The sequence below is a fragment of the Synchiropus splendidus genome, chromosome 19 (genome assembly GCF_027744825.2).
Source record: "Synchiropus splendidus isolate RoL2022-P1 chromosome 19, RoL_Sspl_1.0, whole genome shotgun sequence".
Taxonomy (NCBI): domain Eukaryota; kingdom Metazoa; phylum Chordata; class Actinopteri; order Syngnathiformes; family Callionymidae; genus Synchiropus; species Synchiropus splendidus.
Window position 1 is genome coordinate 9,710,937 of NC_071352.1, and position 19,702 is coordinate 9,730,638.

At 42.1% G+C, this 19,702-nt stretch overlaps 1 protein-coding gene across 14 annotated transcripts in view; it reads right to left on the minus strand.

Moving 5' to 3' along the window:
• srcin1a (SRC kinase signaling inhibitor 1a) overlaps window positions 1-19,702 on the minus strand; it is a 111,926-nt gene that overhangs the window by 36,967 nt on the left and 55,257 nt on the right. For 9 of the 14 annotated variants that reach the window (XM_053852761.1, XM_053852757.1, XM_053852762.1 and 6 more), the window contains exons 2-3: window positions 7,766-7,798; window positions 5,549-5,904 (exon numbers count right to left, since the gene is read on the minus strand). In XM_053852761.1, coding sequence (XP_053708736.1) covers window positions 5,549-5,904; window positions 7,766-7,798 — 389 coding nt within the window. Of the gene's footprint in view, window positions 1-2,568; window positions 2,792-5,548; window positions 5,905-7,765; window positions 7,799-19,702 lie in introns of those variants that run through there. The other 5 variants (XM_053852758.1, XM_053852756.1, XM_053852763.1 and 2 more) reach the window with 3 other exon arrangements.

Genomic DNA, 19,702 nt, shown 5'->3' on the forward strand with positions numbered 1-19,702 from the left:
CTGACAGTGATCCTCTGTTTGTTACTGTAATGGGACTTGCTCACAGTTCACAGCAGAAATAAGCACATAAATTCTTTACGGCCGTGAAAGCCAGGGAGAAGGGCCGCAGCAAGAGCTATGCCACTTGACTTTGTAAAGTAATAATTTATTCAGGAATGAGCACAGAAATCAGGATGAAGTGGTGGCTGTGGGGATTAATCTTTCTCACCTGTCACTTATTTGATCTTTCCACCTCACTTGGCATATTACTTCCCGTCAATCCGCTTAAGCTTTTTTGATCTTCAACCCAGACCAACTTTCAGCTACTTTTAAAAAGCACACTGGGGATTTTTCAATGGGCAGGAATCGAGGGTCACATGACCACTTCATGAAGGGCTGCAAGTCAAGGACAAGGACTTGTCCCACAATTGATTTGTCATGCTCCTTTAAACCTTTGAATGAAACTCAAGTTGACTATTTTTCAGTGTCAGAGTGCGAGGAAATTGACTGAAACAGAAGAATGCTATATAGTGGTAGGGTTCCATTGAGTTGTCAAAAACCAAATATACCCTCTTAGTTGGGGAGAAAAAGAATTCATATTTGGGAATTGTCTCAGCAAAAAAAACACAATAAATAAATAACAATAATAATCTCAGACAAGCCATTTTTACAACTTCACATTATATGACACACAAAAATATTTTTCCCCAAGAGTCTTTTGTTTTTATAACAGACAAGATGACGTCCATTTGAGACATAATTTCAACCTATATGTCAAAACATTAATGTTTCCTGATCATGTTTTAGGACTGCAAGTAACTACATTTCCTTCACTTCACATTACATTTTTGGGGAAAGGTTTCCTTAAATTAATTCAGTGGACTCTGTCTGGAATTCAAATTCAAAGTCCAGTTGCAGCAGTAAATTATTTGACATGAACATTCTAAATGACCGTAATTCCTAGAAGGTTTATTCTGAGTAGAAAATTCACACCATCTAAGGGAGGAAAACTCACAAAACTCAGCCCTTGTCCACGAGGCCCATCCAAACAATAACTACAATAACTACGGTCAATGTGATTTAAAAAATGGTTGCTCTACGCAGAAGATGTGAGCTTTGCAATGATTCACGCAGATGCAAACACATAAATGAATCAGTAGACACGGAGCTCCAGCAATTTCCTAAGAGGACGCAAGATGAACAGAGCGCCATTTATTGAAAGGCTATGATGCTACAAAGTGACTTGGACAAGTTTATTTTAGTTAAAAGGCAAGCGTGAAGGTTGTTTCACATTTTCAGCCCACTCCAAACCATGCTGCTACAGTTGACAGTGGGGAGACCACCAGGCTGCTCACTCCTACCCAGAGAAGCCAGAAACACCTGGACATCAGTCCAGGAGGGACAGTTGTTATTGTCAACACGTATGACAGTTCAAGGTTCAGATTCATCATTTCAGTCTGTTTATCCATGAGAGTTGTAAAGTTGAAAAGTTCTCCCATTTAAAAGTTATTCAAGAGCCCAAAACCCACTGGAATGTTGGCTGACAAAGCAGCTTCATTTCACGTAAATGATGTGTTTCAAGGATGTGCCTGAAGAAGATTTCTAATAAATGTATTCATTTATTTTGTCCCATTTCATTTATTTATTTTTGTGTTGTGTTGCAGTCACCTGACCCTTTGACCTTCTGAAAAAATGAATCAGTAAGCCTTTTATCAGCTGACCAAGCATGAAGTTGATTAAAAGTCAATATTCAGGGAAAGTGACCCGTTGCCAAGCGATCAGAAATTAACATTTGAAAGAAAGAGAGTGTGATTCACTGACGTGAAATGACTATTCATGTGTTTTTGACGGTCTGATGGAGTGATCAAGCCAAACATGAGAGGTCCAAGTGAAGTGGGCAGCATGACAAGACAATGAAGGAACGCTTCGTTCAGACTTCCGCAGAAGACCACAATCCTTTTGTGTTGTCAAAGGGTTGTCCAAACGTGTGCACTGGCACGTGGAGGCTGATTTAAATCCAAGCTCATCTCCAGTCTGGAGCACCTGTTGTTCTTCTATGAAAAAAAAAAACCCAAAACAATAGTCACGCATGGACTAATGCTTTTCAATGTGGTGGTTAGAGATGTTGTTTTTCGGAGCGCAGGAGTTATGTTGATATAAAATGCTGCCTGGAAGGTGAAGGTATTTGCAGGCGTGTGGCGCTCCAGCAGAAGGACAGCGCCTGGCTGAATGAAACGCTGCATTACCTGACCTGCATGTAAAGCAGCCTGCACACACAACCCCTCCTCCACCCACCACCTTTCTTCCACATGTCGTCATCCCCTGTGCACACCCCTCCCTCTCATCTCACTCAATATTACTACTATCCCCTCTCACATCTGCCTGTGTCACACAGAACCATCTGAAAATATAAAAATAAAGCACTGTTTTGGTCTCACCCAGATGTGCCGCCTGCATTTCTCTGCCTCAGCGTATGCATCACCACAACAACCACAACAAACACAAGAGGCGTGGACTCTCATCCCAGCTGGCTCGTCCTCATCCCACACACTGAAGCGCACGACTCTCCGCCACAGCTCCCAGTCTCACCTGCCACGCACCTGTCGCCGTCCACAACTCCAGTCATCGCCGTCTGTCCGTTAAGTGCCGCCGCAAATCCACATCGCTTGATCCCTCCTTCTGCTTCCGCAAACCTCCCCTCCGTCCTCCTCACCCGATCTCTCTGGCTCACTCTCCACGGGCGACGGAAACTCTTTATTTAATTCATTACACCACCAGCCGAATAACTCCCTTGCAGATGGGCGTCTGGCTCCGGCTGGTGCCGGCTAATTGAGCAGCGGGCTGCTTGACTGGCTGCTGCACTATTTCCCAGCTCCTCCTCCCCCTCCTCCTTCCTTCCTCACTGTCCAAACTCTGACAAGGAATCCAGGGCTTCGCTCCCCCGCATAGTAAAAATGTCAGAAAGGCGGTGAATTATTCAGGAGCTTTGACCAATTGCTCTTCATCGAGGTGGAATTCTGAGTTCTATTCACCAACTGACCGCTGCAACGTGATACCCCCGCTTGCTTCGCATGGCGGCGGTTGCCACGGCAACCGTAGACTCCACCTGGCTCTCTCCTCCGCTTTCATTATCGCGCATCCCCACAATGTTTTTTTTTTTTTTTTTTGAGCTTTAAACAAGCAAACAGCAGGCATGATGACATATAGCATATGTTGCTGCGCAATGTTTGTGCTCCAGTGAGAAAGTGCAAATTAGAGAGAGAAAAAAGCCGCAACGCTGGAAGCTGTAAAACTGATTATGTGGGAACACAGACAAGAGGGGATTAAAAAAAAGCAATTTATGAATATCAATACATCTAAATAAAGCGCCAGCAGACTGTGTCATAATGATTTCATTGGATTTTCAGCAGGACTTAACAGGAATTTAAATATCGGCTGTAGATTCTATGTGACTTGAAAAAATAATCATTTAAAAATTGATTTTCTGTTTGTCGATCAATATAGAAAAGTATTTTTTATTAAAAAAAACCTCCAAATCGCATTTAATTTAATAGAAAAGCATTCTAATTGAAGTCAATGGGCATTTTGTGAGTAAAAATAAGATGACGGATGCCGTTTTTGGAGCAATACATTTGGAGAAAAATAACTATTTAATGAATAGATTTTGGCCAAATAGCTCGACCATGCTGTGCAGCAGAGCTCACGCTGTTCCATAATGAACAAGATATCCTGCTCAAGGACTTGCTCTTGATTTTCAGAGCATCCTGGATTCATGATAATAGACATACACAATGCCATTATGATTTTCATCAGGTAGAACCATTAATTTATTTAGAATTTATTTGGTCATGTTTGCATTATTTTCAAGGGTTTTTCCATTTATTTCTATATTCATTTATAGGCATGGAATCCACCTTAATATAAGGAATACATTTTCCCATGAATTAATGCTGTATTTTGCCTCTTTTTTCCTGACTGTTCTCTCCAAACCCAAGGTTACTGACAACTCAAGGTCTAACCACTATGTAACTACATATTATTCTGTACTGTAAGTAGTACTACATAGTACTACATATATATATATATATATATATATATATATATATATATATATATATATATTTCAAACCTGCCCATCACTTTTACTGATATTTTTTTACATTATGAAGTTTGTCTCTAATATTGTGCCTAATCATCGGCACTGTTATGTCTGTCTGAGTTGCCGAATTAAATGATTGTTGCGTAAAATTCCAGTTTAAATTTTATTTAATTGGGTCGATATTTAAGATGTAGTCAGTAATGAGCTCACGCTGCTTCTATTTTACTGTGCAGATAAAATTAAAAGAGAAAAAAGTCAGCTAGAAATAGATTAAAGGTCATATATGGATCCTAATTGTGATTTACAGGAGCATAAAAGAGGATTTAAATTATATATTTGGGGGTCCAAATTGACTTCTGTTATTCCATTGAACTAAGAATCAAGCAGTAACCAATGCTTTTCATCATGTATGAAACAGGTTCATATCATGTTTACATGAAGACAGAATAGAATTGCTTTGATGCCCCGCTGATCTACAGCAGACTGACATCACTGCTAAATCTGATGACTTTTGAAACTGTGGTTCACAGAGGGAACTGTGGAGGGAAGGCACCGCATCACAGGCATTGCAAGTTCACAGCAGCAGACACTCATGTGCCGTTCTCATTCAGAACTGCAGCATTTGTTAAATGGAAAGATTTTGTTTTTAATGATGTTGTGATGCTGCTGGTGTGGTGGATAAATGAAGCCCATCCCTCTCATTCAAATGCTGCAGTAAAAACAGAGCAAAAGTAAAGAGGATGCTACTGGAGGAGTGATCTCTCAAGGATGGAGTGGAAAATGGGTAGGAAAGTTTCATGAGTTTTGAAGGGGTCAGTCAGCATGTAAACGTAACCTTAATGCCATCACATGCCACTTTCACCCAACACCTGCAGGCCCAGTAAAGTCAACATAAGCTTCACCCCCAACTGTGCCGCTTCACACTGCCGGTCTGGCTGCTCTCCAGGTGGTGCCCCAGCTGAGGGAAGTGATTCGAAGTGAAGTGACTTGCTTGTGATCGATAGAACAAGCTTGAAGTGACGGTGTGTTGGGCTGCATTACTGTTGATACTGAACTCTAGCCCCTCCAGAAACATCCTTTTTTGCTGATCTTTTTACAACATTACGTTGCACAGGTCACTGGTTTTGTCATTCACTGTGACTTGTGCCACAGCACCCAGAGCAAAATATCACACCGCTGATGCGCGTCTAACACTGGCAGAGAGACTAAAAACTCACATCTCCACTGGAACCAAAGTCTGAGGCCAGCTTGTCTACGTAGATGTTGGACCATTAAGCAAGAAGCACTTCAACCCCGGAGTGTAAAAGCCCTTCTAGAGTCTAAGGTTTGCAACCTGACCTATAGAGACAACACAATGATGTCCATCATATATTTACATTTTAGTTCAGGTTTGCTTCAATTCAATTCTATATTTCGGTGGATGATTTCTAAACAAATTCCTTTGCACTCTAAGGTAGCAGCAGAACGTACCTGCTCTCGGGCAGAGCGCTCAGATGATCCCCTCATGCTGGCATGGGAGGGTGATGGAGACGGCGGGTTGTGATGCGGGCTGTGATGCTGCAGCTGCTGCTGTTGCTGCTGCTGCTGCTGCTGGTACTTGCTCTTCAGGTGGTCCATGAAGGCGTCCCTCTTGCGCTCCATGTCCGCCTTGTGCAGGTTAGTGAGGGCCTCCAGGCTCTGGGCAGCGCTGACCGTGTGGCGGTGCTCCGACGTGTGCACCAGGCCCACGTTAGAGAACCGCCGCCCGCTGTTTCCCAGCGTCCGGTACTCCCGAGGATATTCCAGGTCATCGGTGGAGATCATGTGACTTCCACCACGCTCGGGATCTGAAGACACAGCAAGAGAAGAAGGATGAGAGAAAGAAAGTGAACACGGAGGAGGAGGTGAAAGTGCCGCCCCAGGAGCATGCAGAAAGATTTCAGGCGGGAGAGGCACATGCATACACAGGCACATAGGTATGAGCAGATGGAGCAGGGAGGAGAAAAGTTCAAATAAGGCACGTAAGAGACGGAGAGAGAGAGAGAGAGAAAAGGGATGAGATGTTAAACTATTTGCCACTAGAACGTAGCGGTTCCCTGCAGACGTAATTCTTTTTGACTGGAGAAGGAAAGAAAAATGGAAAAATGTAATCCCTCAGCTGTAGATCAAAGGAAGCAGGCGAGACAGAATTAGTTTTGGGGCAGATTCCTTTGTGGAAAAACGGAGAGTCTCATTGTTTTAGTTGCAAGTACAACAAGAGATAAATAGTTTGTAAACAGACCAGCAGGGTCAGACAAATGACTGGTCCAGCATTTATGGTTTTAATGAAGGCCTGTTGTCTCACAACACCTTTTGTGGACTTTGAAATTGATTCCAAAAGAAAGAATTGTCTTAACTCAGACTCCCCAAACTCTACAATACAAGGCACACGAATGAGCTGCATTCAAGGCTAGAGTTTTTCTACCTCACAAAGGTGCTTGCTTAAATGTTGAATACTGTCATCTACTGCAAAGAAATAGATAAATACATATTTTTTAATGGTGTGTATATATATTCTACCTTGGGCTGGGATGCTAGAGTGGATATTTTTGATATAATAAGTGCAGAAAAATAATTAATTGATATGAATAACATAGATTAATAACCTGAACATTTTTCATCACATCAATTCCAGGTGCACCACATTACTCAATGCAATGTCATCACCAAAACATCCATCGGAGACTAAATCAGACTGAGCTGAACAATCGACAAACAAACAAAACAAGCAACATTTTAAACTAAATTAATCACACTAAAGATGAGTTAACTTGCCATTAATGCAAATTAACCACACATTTTTATGTTCTAAATGTAACTTCAACACGAGAGTGGCCATTAATGTTTACAACGTTATGCTTTGAGCATGATTTTGAACCTTTTCAGTGGTTCTGAGCTTATTCTGATGTCACTCTCTATTATGTTGGGTTGTTGCATTAAACATATGTTTGCATGAGGAAAGCATTATGGGCCGCACTGGTGTCGATAACATCTTTCTTTAGTTCGATTTAGAGCAGATAAGAAATATGGGATTAAATAATTCACTTTTAGTGTCATCAATTTAAGATATTCACAGTGTACATCTAACAAATGTGTTTTTTTTTATTATCAAGTGCCACCTCTTGTTTTAATCTGAGCTCATAAGTCTACAAAATGACAAACATATTTCTAAGCCTACAGATGACATAGTAGCTATGCTCACCACTGCTTTAGTAATTGTATTTCTTTCCATATTATCTGTATCAGACGAATATATATATGAAAACAAAACCCCTGTTAAATAATCTCGATGGTGTGAAGCACAAAAATAGCTGGAACTCTAACCCTTCGTTTACTCTTTCTTCAATAAATCTGCTAAAAATACTCCCCCTCACTCAGACACTGACAATGTGGTTCCTGTAGTGAGACACCGATCAATACTACAGTTGAGCAGGGACGTGAGGGGAAAAAAAACATGGCCTCCATCCATCCATGTTCTGTCTCCCTCCTCTTGGACTTCGCCGTCCACTCTCACGGAGGTGCATCACAGTGACAGCCTTCTTCCTCTTTTATCAGAGCTCAACCTGACAGTCAGGATACCCAGCGGAGGAGGACGACACAGTCAGGAGATGGGTGGAAATGCAAGAACACAATGAGGATGTGGGATGGATGGTTGGCCGGGAGAGTTACCTTGCTTGGGGAAACAGGCCCCCGGGGTGTGGGCTAGAAGAGAAACATGCCAAGGGTTAATCCATGTGTTTGTGCGCAGACAAACACGGCAGAGAAAAGTCAGAAAAGAGCTATCGTAAAAAATAGCACTTTCTCTGAGGAACAACAGGTAATGCATGGGGACATGCTTTAAGATGCCTTGCGGAGTTCACACATGACAAAGTGAATCATCACACAGGTAACAGCCCGATGTCGAATGGGCCTGAAAGTGAAATCACACAGACGGCACAATAGTATCTGACAGTGGCTTCAAGATCATTTTTAAAGGGTCAAATACATCCACTCTTAGCAAAGTGGAAATATCTCAAGAAAAGTGATCCATCTTTGAATCCTTTTAATATATTCTGAAATATTCTGATGATTATTTGAGATAAATTGAATGTCATTTTCTCCATCTTTTTGTTACAAATCAGTTTTTGTTTACTCAATTGTCTATACCCATGGAAATGTTTTCATGATTTATATAGAAATATAATGTCGTTGTTAATAATTATTAATTTATGGCCACGTGGTTGTCGAATAACACAACAAAAATAAATGTATTTCAATGAAATGATGATAATGACACAATAGGGACACAAGAAAAAAAAAAGATTGTCCGTTGATATTAATTCCATTTCAAATTCTACAAAAACAAATTTAAATGACATATATAAAGCAAATGTAAGGCCATAACATTGGGTAAAAAAAACAAAAAAAAAACATGGAGGAAGTCTGCGCCCTCTGGGTGCTTTTCTAGTATTAATAATTGCGACCGTATTAACAGGAATTGACACACTCCCTCATTTTCTATACAGATTTAAATCATAGTCACATTTCAGGCATGAATGAGCAGATCATGTGATCCACCAAATGGAGGTTGATAATTCTAATGTATATATCATATTTTAAATGAATCAAATGGAAACTATTAAACAGCACAATAAGCATTTGTTGATATGGATAAATACTATTACTTATTTTTATTTTCACTTTTCTATCTATTTCTATTTATTTTTATGGTTTTAGATCTATTTCTATTTATTTTATTTAAATATTTTATTAAAGTGCACTATCTTTAACTACTATGTTTTTGGCATTCACCCGTTTTGTGCTCCAGTTCTCATTTCAAAACTATGTTCTGTCACATGATTTATATGAAGCCAGTGATAAAATGTGAGATAGAACACAGCTGAAACAACAGAGACATCGACACAGTGTTGCTCCATCAGCACTGACCAGCGGAGCAGATGAGTTCAAATGGACGACAGAGGAAGCAGCAGATGTCCAGATGGAGACCCGACACTCTGATGGACAACAAGCTCCTTGTAACAGAGACCCTTTTATTCCAGGGATTAAATGCACAATTCATCCTCAGAGAGGCTGCTCACCTGCAGCTTAATAATAAGTGCAGATAAACTGAGTTCAGACGGGGCAAAACCGACTGACCTTTTGCTTGATAGCATTAGCATTGAGTTCTGCTGAGCTGCAGCAGCCACACGTTCCCAGATCTCAGGTTTACACTTCATTAGCTGGAGGTATATTGAGCATCAGCTAACAGGGAAGTGACTCTAGAGTCTCATTACAATGACCAGCATGACTGGACGGCGGCGCAATTATCGGTGTGTTATAGTGACTGAACCTGGAAATGAATCCACACATATCAACAAGAAATATTACAGCAGTTATGAGGGACAAGACCAGGGTGCTACAGTGCTGTTAATAATAATAATAAAGTTAATACGGACACGAGTGTCTCGTGTTGGTACACCACCTCGACATTAGTAGTTCAGGAGTATATATGGAGGACTGAATGTATGCAAATAATAAATGTAATTTTTGAGGTTTTATGGACATGACTTATGGTTGATGATGCAAACATTATTTGTAGAGAAGACTGTGATGCAGTTATTAAATGATAGAATACAAAATAAACTAAATTAAAGGTATTTTTCAAGGATAGAAATATTGATCCATCCTTCTCGCACACGTAACCGACACTGGGTCGTGGGGGCAGCAGCTTCAACAGGGAGGTCCAAATGCCCTTCTCCAGGGCAACGTCTGCCAGCTCTGAATGGGGGATCCCTCCACCTGGTCCTGGGTCGACTCCTTGGTCTCCTTCCAGCTCGATGGCCAAATCACCTCATCTGACCGCTTGTATCCGAGAGCCAAAGCTCATGATTGTCGGATTGATCCGGAAACGGAGAGCTTTGCCTTTTGGCTCAGCTCTCTTGAACACACAACTGTGCGGTGGAGCGAATGCAATAGCGCCCCTGCTGCACTGACTCATCGACCAATTTCCATCTCCCCTCATGTGAAAACAAGCCCCCGAGATACTTGAACTTCTCCGAACCTGGAGAGAGCACTCCATCCTTTCCCGGTTGAGAACCATGGCCTCGGATTTCAAAGTTCTTATCCTCATCCATATCTGCCTCACATTCAGATGCAAGACCTGAGGTTCACAGCGTGATTGATGAAAACCAAATCATCTGCAAAGAGCAGCCATTGCGACCACAGAACCTTCCCTCCAGAGGGGCGCCTTGAAATACTGTCCATAAATACCAAAAACAGGATTGGAGGCAAAGCACTGCCCCACTGAGACCACACCTGACAAACTAACAGAGCTTGCCAAACACTGTCCCGCCGCAGAACAACATAAAGAATAACTCAGGTATATGCACAATATCTTCTGCCCTGTGTGGACTGCTTTTTGTGTGCCAGCAATTTGTTTACATTGAACTTTTGCCCTCGAATGAGACACCTGAAGCATTGTCAATTGAAATGGAGGACGGCAGACGTGCAGCAGATTAGACCACCTGGATTACCCATCCCACCGCATACATTTCTATAGCATTTGAACAAAACCTTTAGAATTCTTTCCTCTGCACTCTTCACTACAGATACTCTGGAATTATATGCAGGTGCTCAAACCACAACAGGGAGTGTGTGTCATGGAGCTGGGCGTCAATCTTATCAACACACTCTGAAATGAACACAGTCACGATCAATTCCGTCAACAATGACGTGTTTATGTCTGAACACTATTTAAAAATACAACATCAAATGGATAAACACGGTGCTCTTGATGAGAAAAAACGCCATTGAACAAGAACACTCAACGACAGAATGCTGGTGCCTCGGACAGAAAAACAGGCACCAGCACTTTTCATCCTAACACTGATCTATACACATGTGACGTATATCAATCCTACAACATCAGGGCAACAAATTTTCTGCCATAAAAAAGGAAAAGGGATCAAATTACATAGACTACAATAGACTGGCAGAAACACACAACACGAAGGTCCTCACACAGACACCCTTAGAGACAACCACTGTCTGGAAAAATTGTAAAGGATAAACCAATATCAAAGTCAGTTAGAGGGATCTACATGTATTCATAGAACTGGAGTTACATCCAGGTAACTATTTGCACCTTACGACCATGTTGTTCAATGAAACCATGTCATGACTGTCCAGCATGAAGAAGACAAAGTGGAGCAAGAATCCAAAGGTTCCCTCACATCTCGCTGATCCGTATCCAGAGAGGTGCCATGATCTAAGAATATTTTTTTTTCTTTATATTATAGTATTTCCACTTACAATTCAATTTATTATCACTTATGTATTTCAGCATTCTCATTCGATCAGCAATGAGCAAAACAATGACCATTAGAAGCTACAAATGGATGTTCCAAAACCGCATGACCGCAGTGAGAGTATCTTATTATCTTGCAATTAAACACAGATCCAATGAGATTACGTGCGCTTTATGAAGGATGAAATACCAGCAGAAATCCATTAAAGTTTAATTTTCAGGATTAATATCTGGGGTAGCAGGCGGTGTGATGCTGGGAGCACCTGTGTTTAAATGGATCTGTCACTCTCCTCTCCCCGTCTCTGCAGTCATGCTCCCTCCTCGGCTGCTGACCAAATAATATCACTGTAACAACCGAGTCTATTGTGTTAATAAAGTTCCTTTTGAAGTGTCTCTCTAACAGCTCCCGAAGGCTGTGTCCTTATGTAAATGCTTGTAGAAGCAAAAGCGGAGCAGCTCCTCTTCAATTCCTGCAACCTGACAAAGCTATATGGATGGAATATCATCAACTCGGGAGTGAAAAAGGAGGTGCGATGAAGAAGGAAAAGGTCAAGAGGGTGAAGTCGACTGTTCCGTTTAAAGTCTGCAGCGACAGGAAACAAGCCAATTACTGCCAGCTAGTGGTAATTGGAGCTTGGTACGCTCCAGTGGGAACAGTTAAGACAAATAACTCGGAGGGAACAGCATGGCATGATTAAATAGAACCTTCTCCGATCAGGCCTGCAAAGCCCTTCAGCTCTCAACTTAAGAACAACAAACACACTCACGACTTTAACCTGCCGTCCAATAGGAATACAAGTGCTTCTGATCGTTCTTTAAAACGGCTACAAAAGCTTAAGCGTGTGGGCGCTTAGAAAACTCACAAGGTAAAGTCAACAGAATTTCTTTCTATATGAATGTGACCTGTGGAAGTGGAGCCACTGCTGTCAGGAGAATGGCGTGAATAAGGGGGAGGCGAGCCGTCAGTCATCAGTGCTGACAGGAGCCTTTTCTCAGAGCCAGAAAAACAGTGGAGTGAACTTCTATAGGCCCAACAGACACAAACAGATGCACTTACGGAAAATGAGGGAGCGAGCGGCTTCAAGGGAAGATGAACGTGTGGTTATCTACCGGGAAGATAAATGCAGATCACAGAAAGGTGTGACGAAGAGGGCGGCAGGAGAGAAAGAGCAAAAATAATGAATGCTTTTATAGCAATCGCTTTTTCAAATCTGTAGAGCGGAACATCAGAGAGCTGCTGACAACAGTTGGAATTTTCTCCAGCGAAACTTTACTTGTGAGGGAAATTGTTTTTCAAAGCTAATAGCTCTGTGCAGAAAGTGTTATGAATATCAAGCAGCTGTCTGTGTTAAACACTTAGTACAAAATATAAGACATCTGAGGTCATACTATAGTACAAAATGATAATTCCACCTCCATGTTGCAAACACCGCAAATGTGGCTTTGGAAACTCACCATGGACATCTGAAGCTCCAATTCTCTAAATAAAAAATAGCATAAACTTTGAGTCGCATACAACTTTCTCTTCACTGTCAATGTACAGCTTTGTCATTCACATTTAAAATTTTGGTGTCTTTTTGTACCAAACATTCAAGGGGCCAAAACCGGAAACACAGCTCAAGCCGTACAGACGATCACACAGAATGCTAAGCGTGAAAATATGAATTGAAAGCACGTAAATAGTCCTCCTTCACCACCACAGAAACATAATTCTGCATTCCCAGTTTCTCTAATGTTGGCAAAACTTGATCTCCGTTCGCAGGTCACAATTCTGCAGTTGCCAACTGCCCCTTAAGAAATGGAATCGTCATTGCATTGAGCAAGAAGCCACTTTGTCGGGGGATGTAAACGTGCCTGGGTGGTGCTAGTAAGGTGTCCCTTCTAGGCAATCCAATGCACTGAAAGTAGTAATGTACTGTAAAAGTAGATCTGGTGAGGCTTCATGAAACAGTGTCAAACAGTGCCTCCTTTTCAGAGCCCACTAGATGGCACTGTCAGCCCTAAAATCTTTGGATTTGAACAACAAATTCAGAGAAACCGTAAGTCATTTTAGAGCTCTGAAAATCAGGACACTGTATCATGAAGCCTCATTTGCCGATCACTACGTAATAGTGACTTATATGTTTTTGAAGCTTGGGCTGGGCTGGATTTGGACCCCTGATCCTGGGGTGGTATGTATGATATGTAAGAGCAACATCATCAGGCTATTAGGTTTGAGCTATTTTAGCTATTCACCATGACACTCCACAATCTAGTGATAATAATGTCCATAAGATCTTGGTCCCAAAGACTTTACTAGGAGTAACTGTGAGAATAGAATTGGAGAACTCCTCAATATCATTTTCTTTAAATGCATTTTAGCATTATCACTTCACTGTTTTGGGGAGGTTTTTATTTGTCTGTTTGTTAGGGGGCTATTCAGAGTGAAAAGGAAAAAAAAATGTGAAAGCAAATGATAAAAAACACTACAGTCAAGTCTTAGAAAAAACAAGAAGCATTGTTGTAGTCAAGACCTGAGCATAGAGTAGTGATGGGTAGATGAGGTATCATGAAACAGTGTCCTAATTTTCAGAAGCCACCAGATGGCACTGTCTGCAGCATGTTTGGATTTGAAAAAATATTACTGTACAATGAAACCTCACGTCATTTATAAACCGAGAGCGCCATCTCGCGGCCTCCGAAAAGTAGGACACATGCAGTACTGTTTCATGACACCTCATCTACCCACCACTAAGGTACCGTTCCTAAAGACCAAGGCATGTTGAAGAACACAAAACCACAAACAGAGCAGGATGGACCATCCACTACAACTGCTGTTCATCTAATACCTTATTGATCCCAGCAGGGAAATACCTCTTCCTGCCAAGACCTTCCCACACGCTCATCTGCGTGTGTGACTGGAAAATGGTTAGTGTCTGGCTCCAGACGTCCTTGCCACATATCTGGAGGCTAAACTCGGGCCATTTTAGTGGAAGCCCACAGTAATGCCCTCCACCATTGTCTGCGATATTAGAGAAACCACAGAGGACCTCCTGTCTGGAGAGTGAAATGAAGCCAGGCTGAAAAAAGGGCCAGAGTAGGGCGGGTTGCGAGGGAGTAGCCCCGCTTCCATTTGTCTCCATTTCATCTGCTATTTCGCCTTGTTTGGTTTAAATCAGCGCGTGTCAAATCTAATAGTCTGTGTACACATACAAAAGTAGCTGTGGTTTGACTCGCAGAAACAACAATGCGGGGAGACAGCGTTGGGGTGTGCTTTCATGGTAATCTCTATGGAGTCAGCAGAGCAATTCGACTTGCGCCGCAGCACCACAGAGTCAAGTGATGAAAGACGCGCAACACAAACAACGGCATTTGCAGGCGGGAAATGGTGTCACCTCTGGTACCAGCCATCTGCAACTCCACTATTTTGTGCTGTCACTGTACCCTAAAACAAAAATCACTTTCATTTGTATAACCACAGTTCTTCAGGATTAACAACATTATAACAGGATACAGTGATACTTTGTTTCAAATTTCTATCTTCCATCTTCGCATCGTTCAGGGACCTAAAAGACTGAATGGTGTCTTGGGCTCTTTTTATTGCGAACTAAAAGGCTGTGTTGGGATGGAAGTCCCAGGTGGAGTGACAGTGGAAGTGACAGCAGTGAAGAATAACCAACCAGTCACTGACACCCATACCCCCAAAACGCAAATAACAAAAAGGATCGAAACTGTTTTGCGCAATACAAAATGCAAGTTTCCATTGAACAATTTGGAACAGCACCAAACATATTGATAACGTCGCAAATAACTTGTCCATTACAAGGTGGAAAAGAAAAAGCCACCTGTGTCACAATGTGAATGCGTTTTCGGAAGTGGGCTTCGCTGCTAACTGAGAAACGCTCTGCGTAACAAGAAAGACACACGAGTCATGACGGAATGTTTAATTATGTTTCTCTCTCATAACTAACCCAAGCGTTCGGGAGAATTGTTATTTGGCTTTTGCATTATGAATGTCACTTGTTTTATGAAACAAAAAGAACGCAATCGATGAAAATGGATGTCGCGGCCTTGCTGCTACTGATTTGATGCTTTTGATGATGAATAAAAGGGAATTTTTAACTCTGTCTGTCTATGTTGCATCATCACACCCGGATATTTTACTGTTATTTTGAGAAGCGGTAAGTAACACAAACAAAGCAGAAGGTGGAGGAGTGCAATAGACAGAAGAGTCAGACTGGCCTGGGGGTTAAATGTGACTGTTTATCATGCAAACAGGTCAGATAGAACCTTTTCTTGTATCTCAAACCGGCTCAAAAACATCCCTCACGAGGGAGGAGGAAAAGAACATTTCCGAACAATGAGAGGTGCAATGCTTTGCCAAAAAGAAAGAGAGCGACATTAGGAACTAGAAGCATTACATTTGGACTTCAAACTGAACTGCTCTGCTTTAATAGGACCCTCTTTCGTCCCTCAGGCGTCAGGACGTGACCGCGTGAACCCTCACAAGCACTATCTTGCTGCCACTATCACAGGCTACATTTTCCTAAATGACCAAAAACCATTTTCACTGTTTGATTCTTTGACAAAAACAAGTCTCATGGTGATAGTCATGATGTGTAGTCAATGAGGTGAGGAAGCTATTAGCAAAACAGGCTGAACAAATTGAATAAAAAGGTCACTCCATGATCAGTTGAACAGCAATTAACAGGACATTGCAGCTTGAATAACAGACGCTGTATTATTGGTTTTCCGTTTTGACATGTAGTGTTCATTCTTCTCTCACTTTCAGAGGACTCGGTTTGTTTTCAGTCACAAGCATAAGCAGCCTGCGAGTCATTTTGGAGACAAGTACAACAGTAAATGCAGTATGCAAAAAGGAAAAGCTGTTGAAACCCGGATAATGATGAGGTGACTTCCTGGGACTGGAACAGTTGGCAGAGCATGGTTATGCGCTGTCCTCACTATAGTCCATCCTCACTATAATATTTGTAACTGTGGCATTCATTTACTGTAAATCCCTGACTATACAGTGCAACGGAATATTAGCTGCACCCATTACATTTAAGAAGGAAAATAGATCTTGTCCATACATAAGACGCACGGGTCTATATGCCGCGGGTGCAGTGGTGCTGCCTGCGCCGTAGAAAGGTCAACGGTGCACCCAGCTTAAAAATGCATGAGGATCACTTCTAAACTAGTTATGAAAACGGGGTCCAGCATTGAGACTGACTCATGAAACAAACTGGGCAATGTTCTGAACTTGAGTTCTAAACTCCTCACATCTTATATGTATGTTAAAGCGTCCAAAATGCGCTGTTTTTGTCTGTGTGTCCGAAGTTCCAACACTACGGCTGCTGCTTCTTGGCAAATGCGAGGGTACGCGGACGGAAACAGCTCATTAAGCTAAATAAAACGCAGACAATTGTCATTGGTTTGATGTGACAAGGCTCAATACTTTGGCAACGTTACGGTCTTTAGCTTGTAAAAAAATCCATACATTAGCCACGATGTTGTATAAATTCTAAATTTATTTTTTAAATTTTTCATCATCATTATGTATATTTATTTGGTCAGCATCTTACCATGAGTAAACATTCCTGCACTTAGTCATAGGCAAAAGGCACTAAATAAAGTGACAAATTATACTTGCAAATTCGCCTTAAGGCTCGATGACTAATAGCACTTTCCTTCAATGGGGCTCATATGGTATTTCACCTCTTTTAAAGACAGACCATTACGTGGCATCTGGATAAATACATCTGTGCAAATCATTTGCCTACTATGTAGGATAGCGAACAATCTTGTTTCTGATGCTCATTCCCGATACAACATTGTGGGGGCTGGATCCGACACTGAGAGGCAGGGGGGCGCCCTAGTTCACAGTCTATTGCAGGGCACCTACAGACCATTCATAGTTACAGTCAATTTATAGTCACGAAAGAGAATGGGACTAAGCCGATATGATGGTGAGAAGAAACGCCAGTGTGCATAAACATTGGAAAGAAAATAAGGCTAGGGACATTGGAGATGGGTTCAAGATCTTGAGAGATGGAGAGTGTGTTATCAATGTGGCAGTGAAGAGGGAGTTAGACAGGGTCATGAGCTTGAAGCGAGATGGAGTCATGATGAATGTAGTCAGTGCGTACACCCCTGCACAGGAAGGATGTCAGCAGGAGGAGGTGGAATTCGGGAGCAAACTAGAGTTAATAGAGAGCATTCCCCAGAGGGAGAGAACAGCGATAGGAGCAGACTTTATTGGCCATGTAAGTGAAGGCAACAGAGGACATGAAGGAGTGCTGGGGAGATGTGGAGTTAAGGAGAGAAATGCTGAGATTTCCCAAAGAGAGAGGAACACAGGGTCACGTGGTTTAGGCATGGGGTCAGAAAAAGGAGGCTAGGACTTGGAAGAGAGAGAGTAGAGTTTGGTAAAGTGGATTCTGTTTATGTTGTTTTTTTTAAAACATATTTCTATTTCAACCTTCAGAATCATCGGAATTGAGGCATCATTATTACTACTAATTATAGCACAGTGTAGGAGTGGTGTGGGACAAGTGTGAGCGTGCGCATATTTTGGACATGAAAACGGATAAGTGAGAAAGAGACAAGGGAATGAGGGGTGTCGCTGGCAGGAATGAGGATCCATTTGGTGGTAGTAGAAGGCTGCTTCTGAAAACGATCGCCCTTATAATATAAGACTCAAATAAATGCACCTCATATCAATTTTTAATCATCGATAAAGTCAAATCTCCATTCAATGAGTCACAAATGGCAAAAACAGAGGCAAAAAGAAAAAGCTTTAAAGACATCTCCTTCCCCTCGGCAACACATTTCGTGCACCACATGATTTTGGCCCTCAGAAAAATAAGCCATTAACTGCAATTACAGCCGCTTGTCTCGTACCTGGCAGAAAGACAAGCGGCGTCGCAGTGCAACCAGCAGCGACTGACACAAACTGACACTTTAATTGGAACACTCTCACCAAAAATGTTTCTGAGATTGAACGGCAGGAGGCGAAAATGACCTCAAAAGAAACTGAAAACGGAATCAATGGGATCAATCAGAGCTGCCAGTCTGGAGTAGAGGCGAGCGGAACAGCTGTCAGTGCCGACCGGTCGCCTTGGCAACAGGCCAGCTGTTTCACAAAACTGTCTGCAGTTTGCCAGCCTCCATATACACTTGATACCCTCGCATTTGTCAAGCATGCATCCGTTGAAGGCGTCGACTAGCAGGGCGGTGAGAGATACAGCTCTTGACAGATGTGGCACACACAGGGCAGGGAAGATTACAAGTTGTCGAGTCAACGTGTCGCAGATGTGTGTGGTGATGCAGATTGTCACATATCATGCTGTGAACTCTGTCACGTAGCATCAGAGGAGAGAACAACGCAACGCTGTGGAGAGGTGATGGTTTTTACCAGCCGGCGTACAAGACGTTCAACACGTTCTTACACAATCCCCAGCGTCAAAGCCTGATCAGAAAATACACATGTTGAAACAAAGGCTGAAAAAAAAAAAAAGCTGTCTGTATTTGTACAGAAACTGTGGCACGCATCAAGAGTGGAATCTAATTTGCAGCATCCCAGAAAGCCGGCGACGTCTGCTGTGATCCCAGGACAAGTGAGGAGACGTGCGAGGCGCGCACACAGCAGTCCCTAGTGGGGTGTCGGCGTAATTGCTCGCTTCATCAGAGCCCGGATGATGGGAAGCTACATGTGGATCATCTCACGCTGCCTGGCGATTCATCACCAGGCATGAATAATACAGACCAAGATGGCCGACAAAGACAAACCATATCTTGAAGAATCTCAAGCACAAGTTGAGCTGAATTCATATTTAAGAAATAGTTTGTGAATGGGATTCCTTAACAGGGAAAAAGAAGTTTATACAGAATCTAGTATCAGTGCTTCAAAATATACACTGACTCACAACCCATGCTACTTGAAGCACAAACATTCATTGAATTTCCTTTCCATTGACTCATTTTCCAGATGAATTCTTGACATTTATAATCTCCATTCAATCTCCTTTGGACACTAATATTTGTGGGTCACAATATGAAAACGCTTTGTTGATGATTCAATGTTTGGTTCTCGTGGGCTACAAAAAATGTCCCAACGGGTGTGATATGGCCCCCGGGCCAGGAGTTTGACACATGTATCACAGCAACTAGCTTAACAGAAGCGTTTCTGTTAAGCTAGTAGAGTGAGGAGTCAACACAGAGTAGCATTCACCGCTTATTGTTTTTGGAAGCCATGGAAGCTATCTAATAGTAAGTGTTTTTTACGGTGATGACCCTTTTACCAAATCATTACGGATCGTATTCGCCCTTGCACAGCAGGT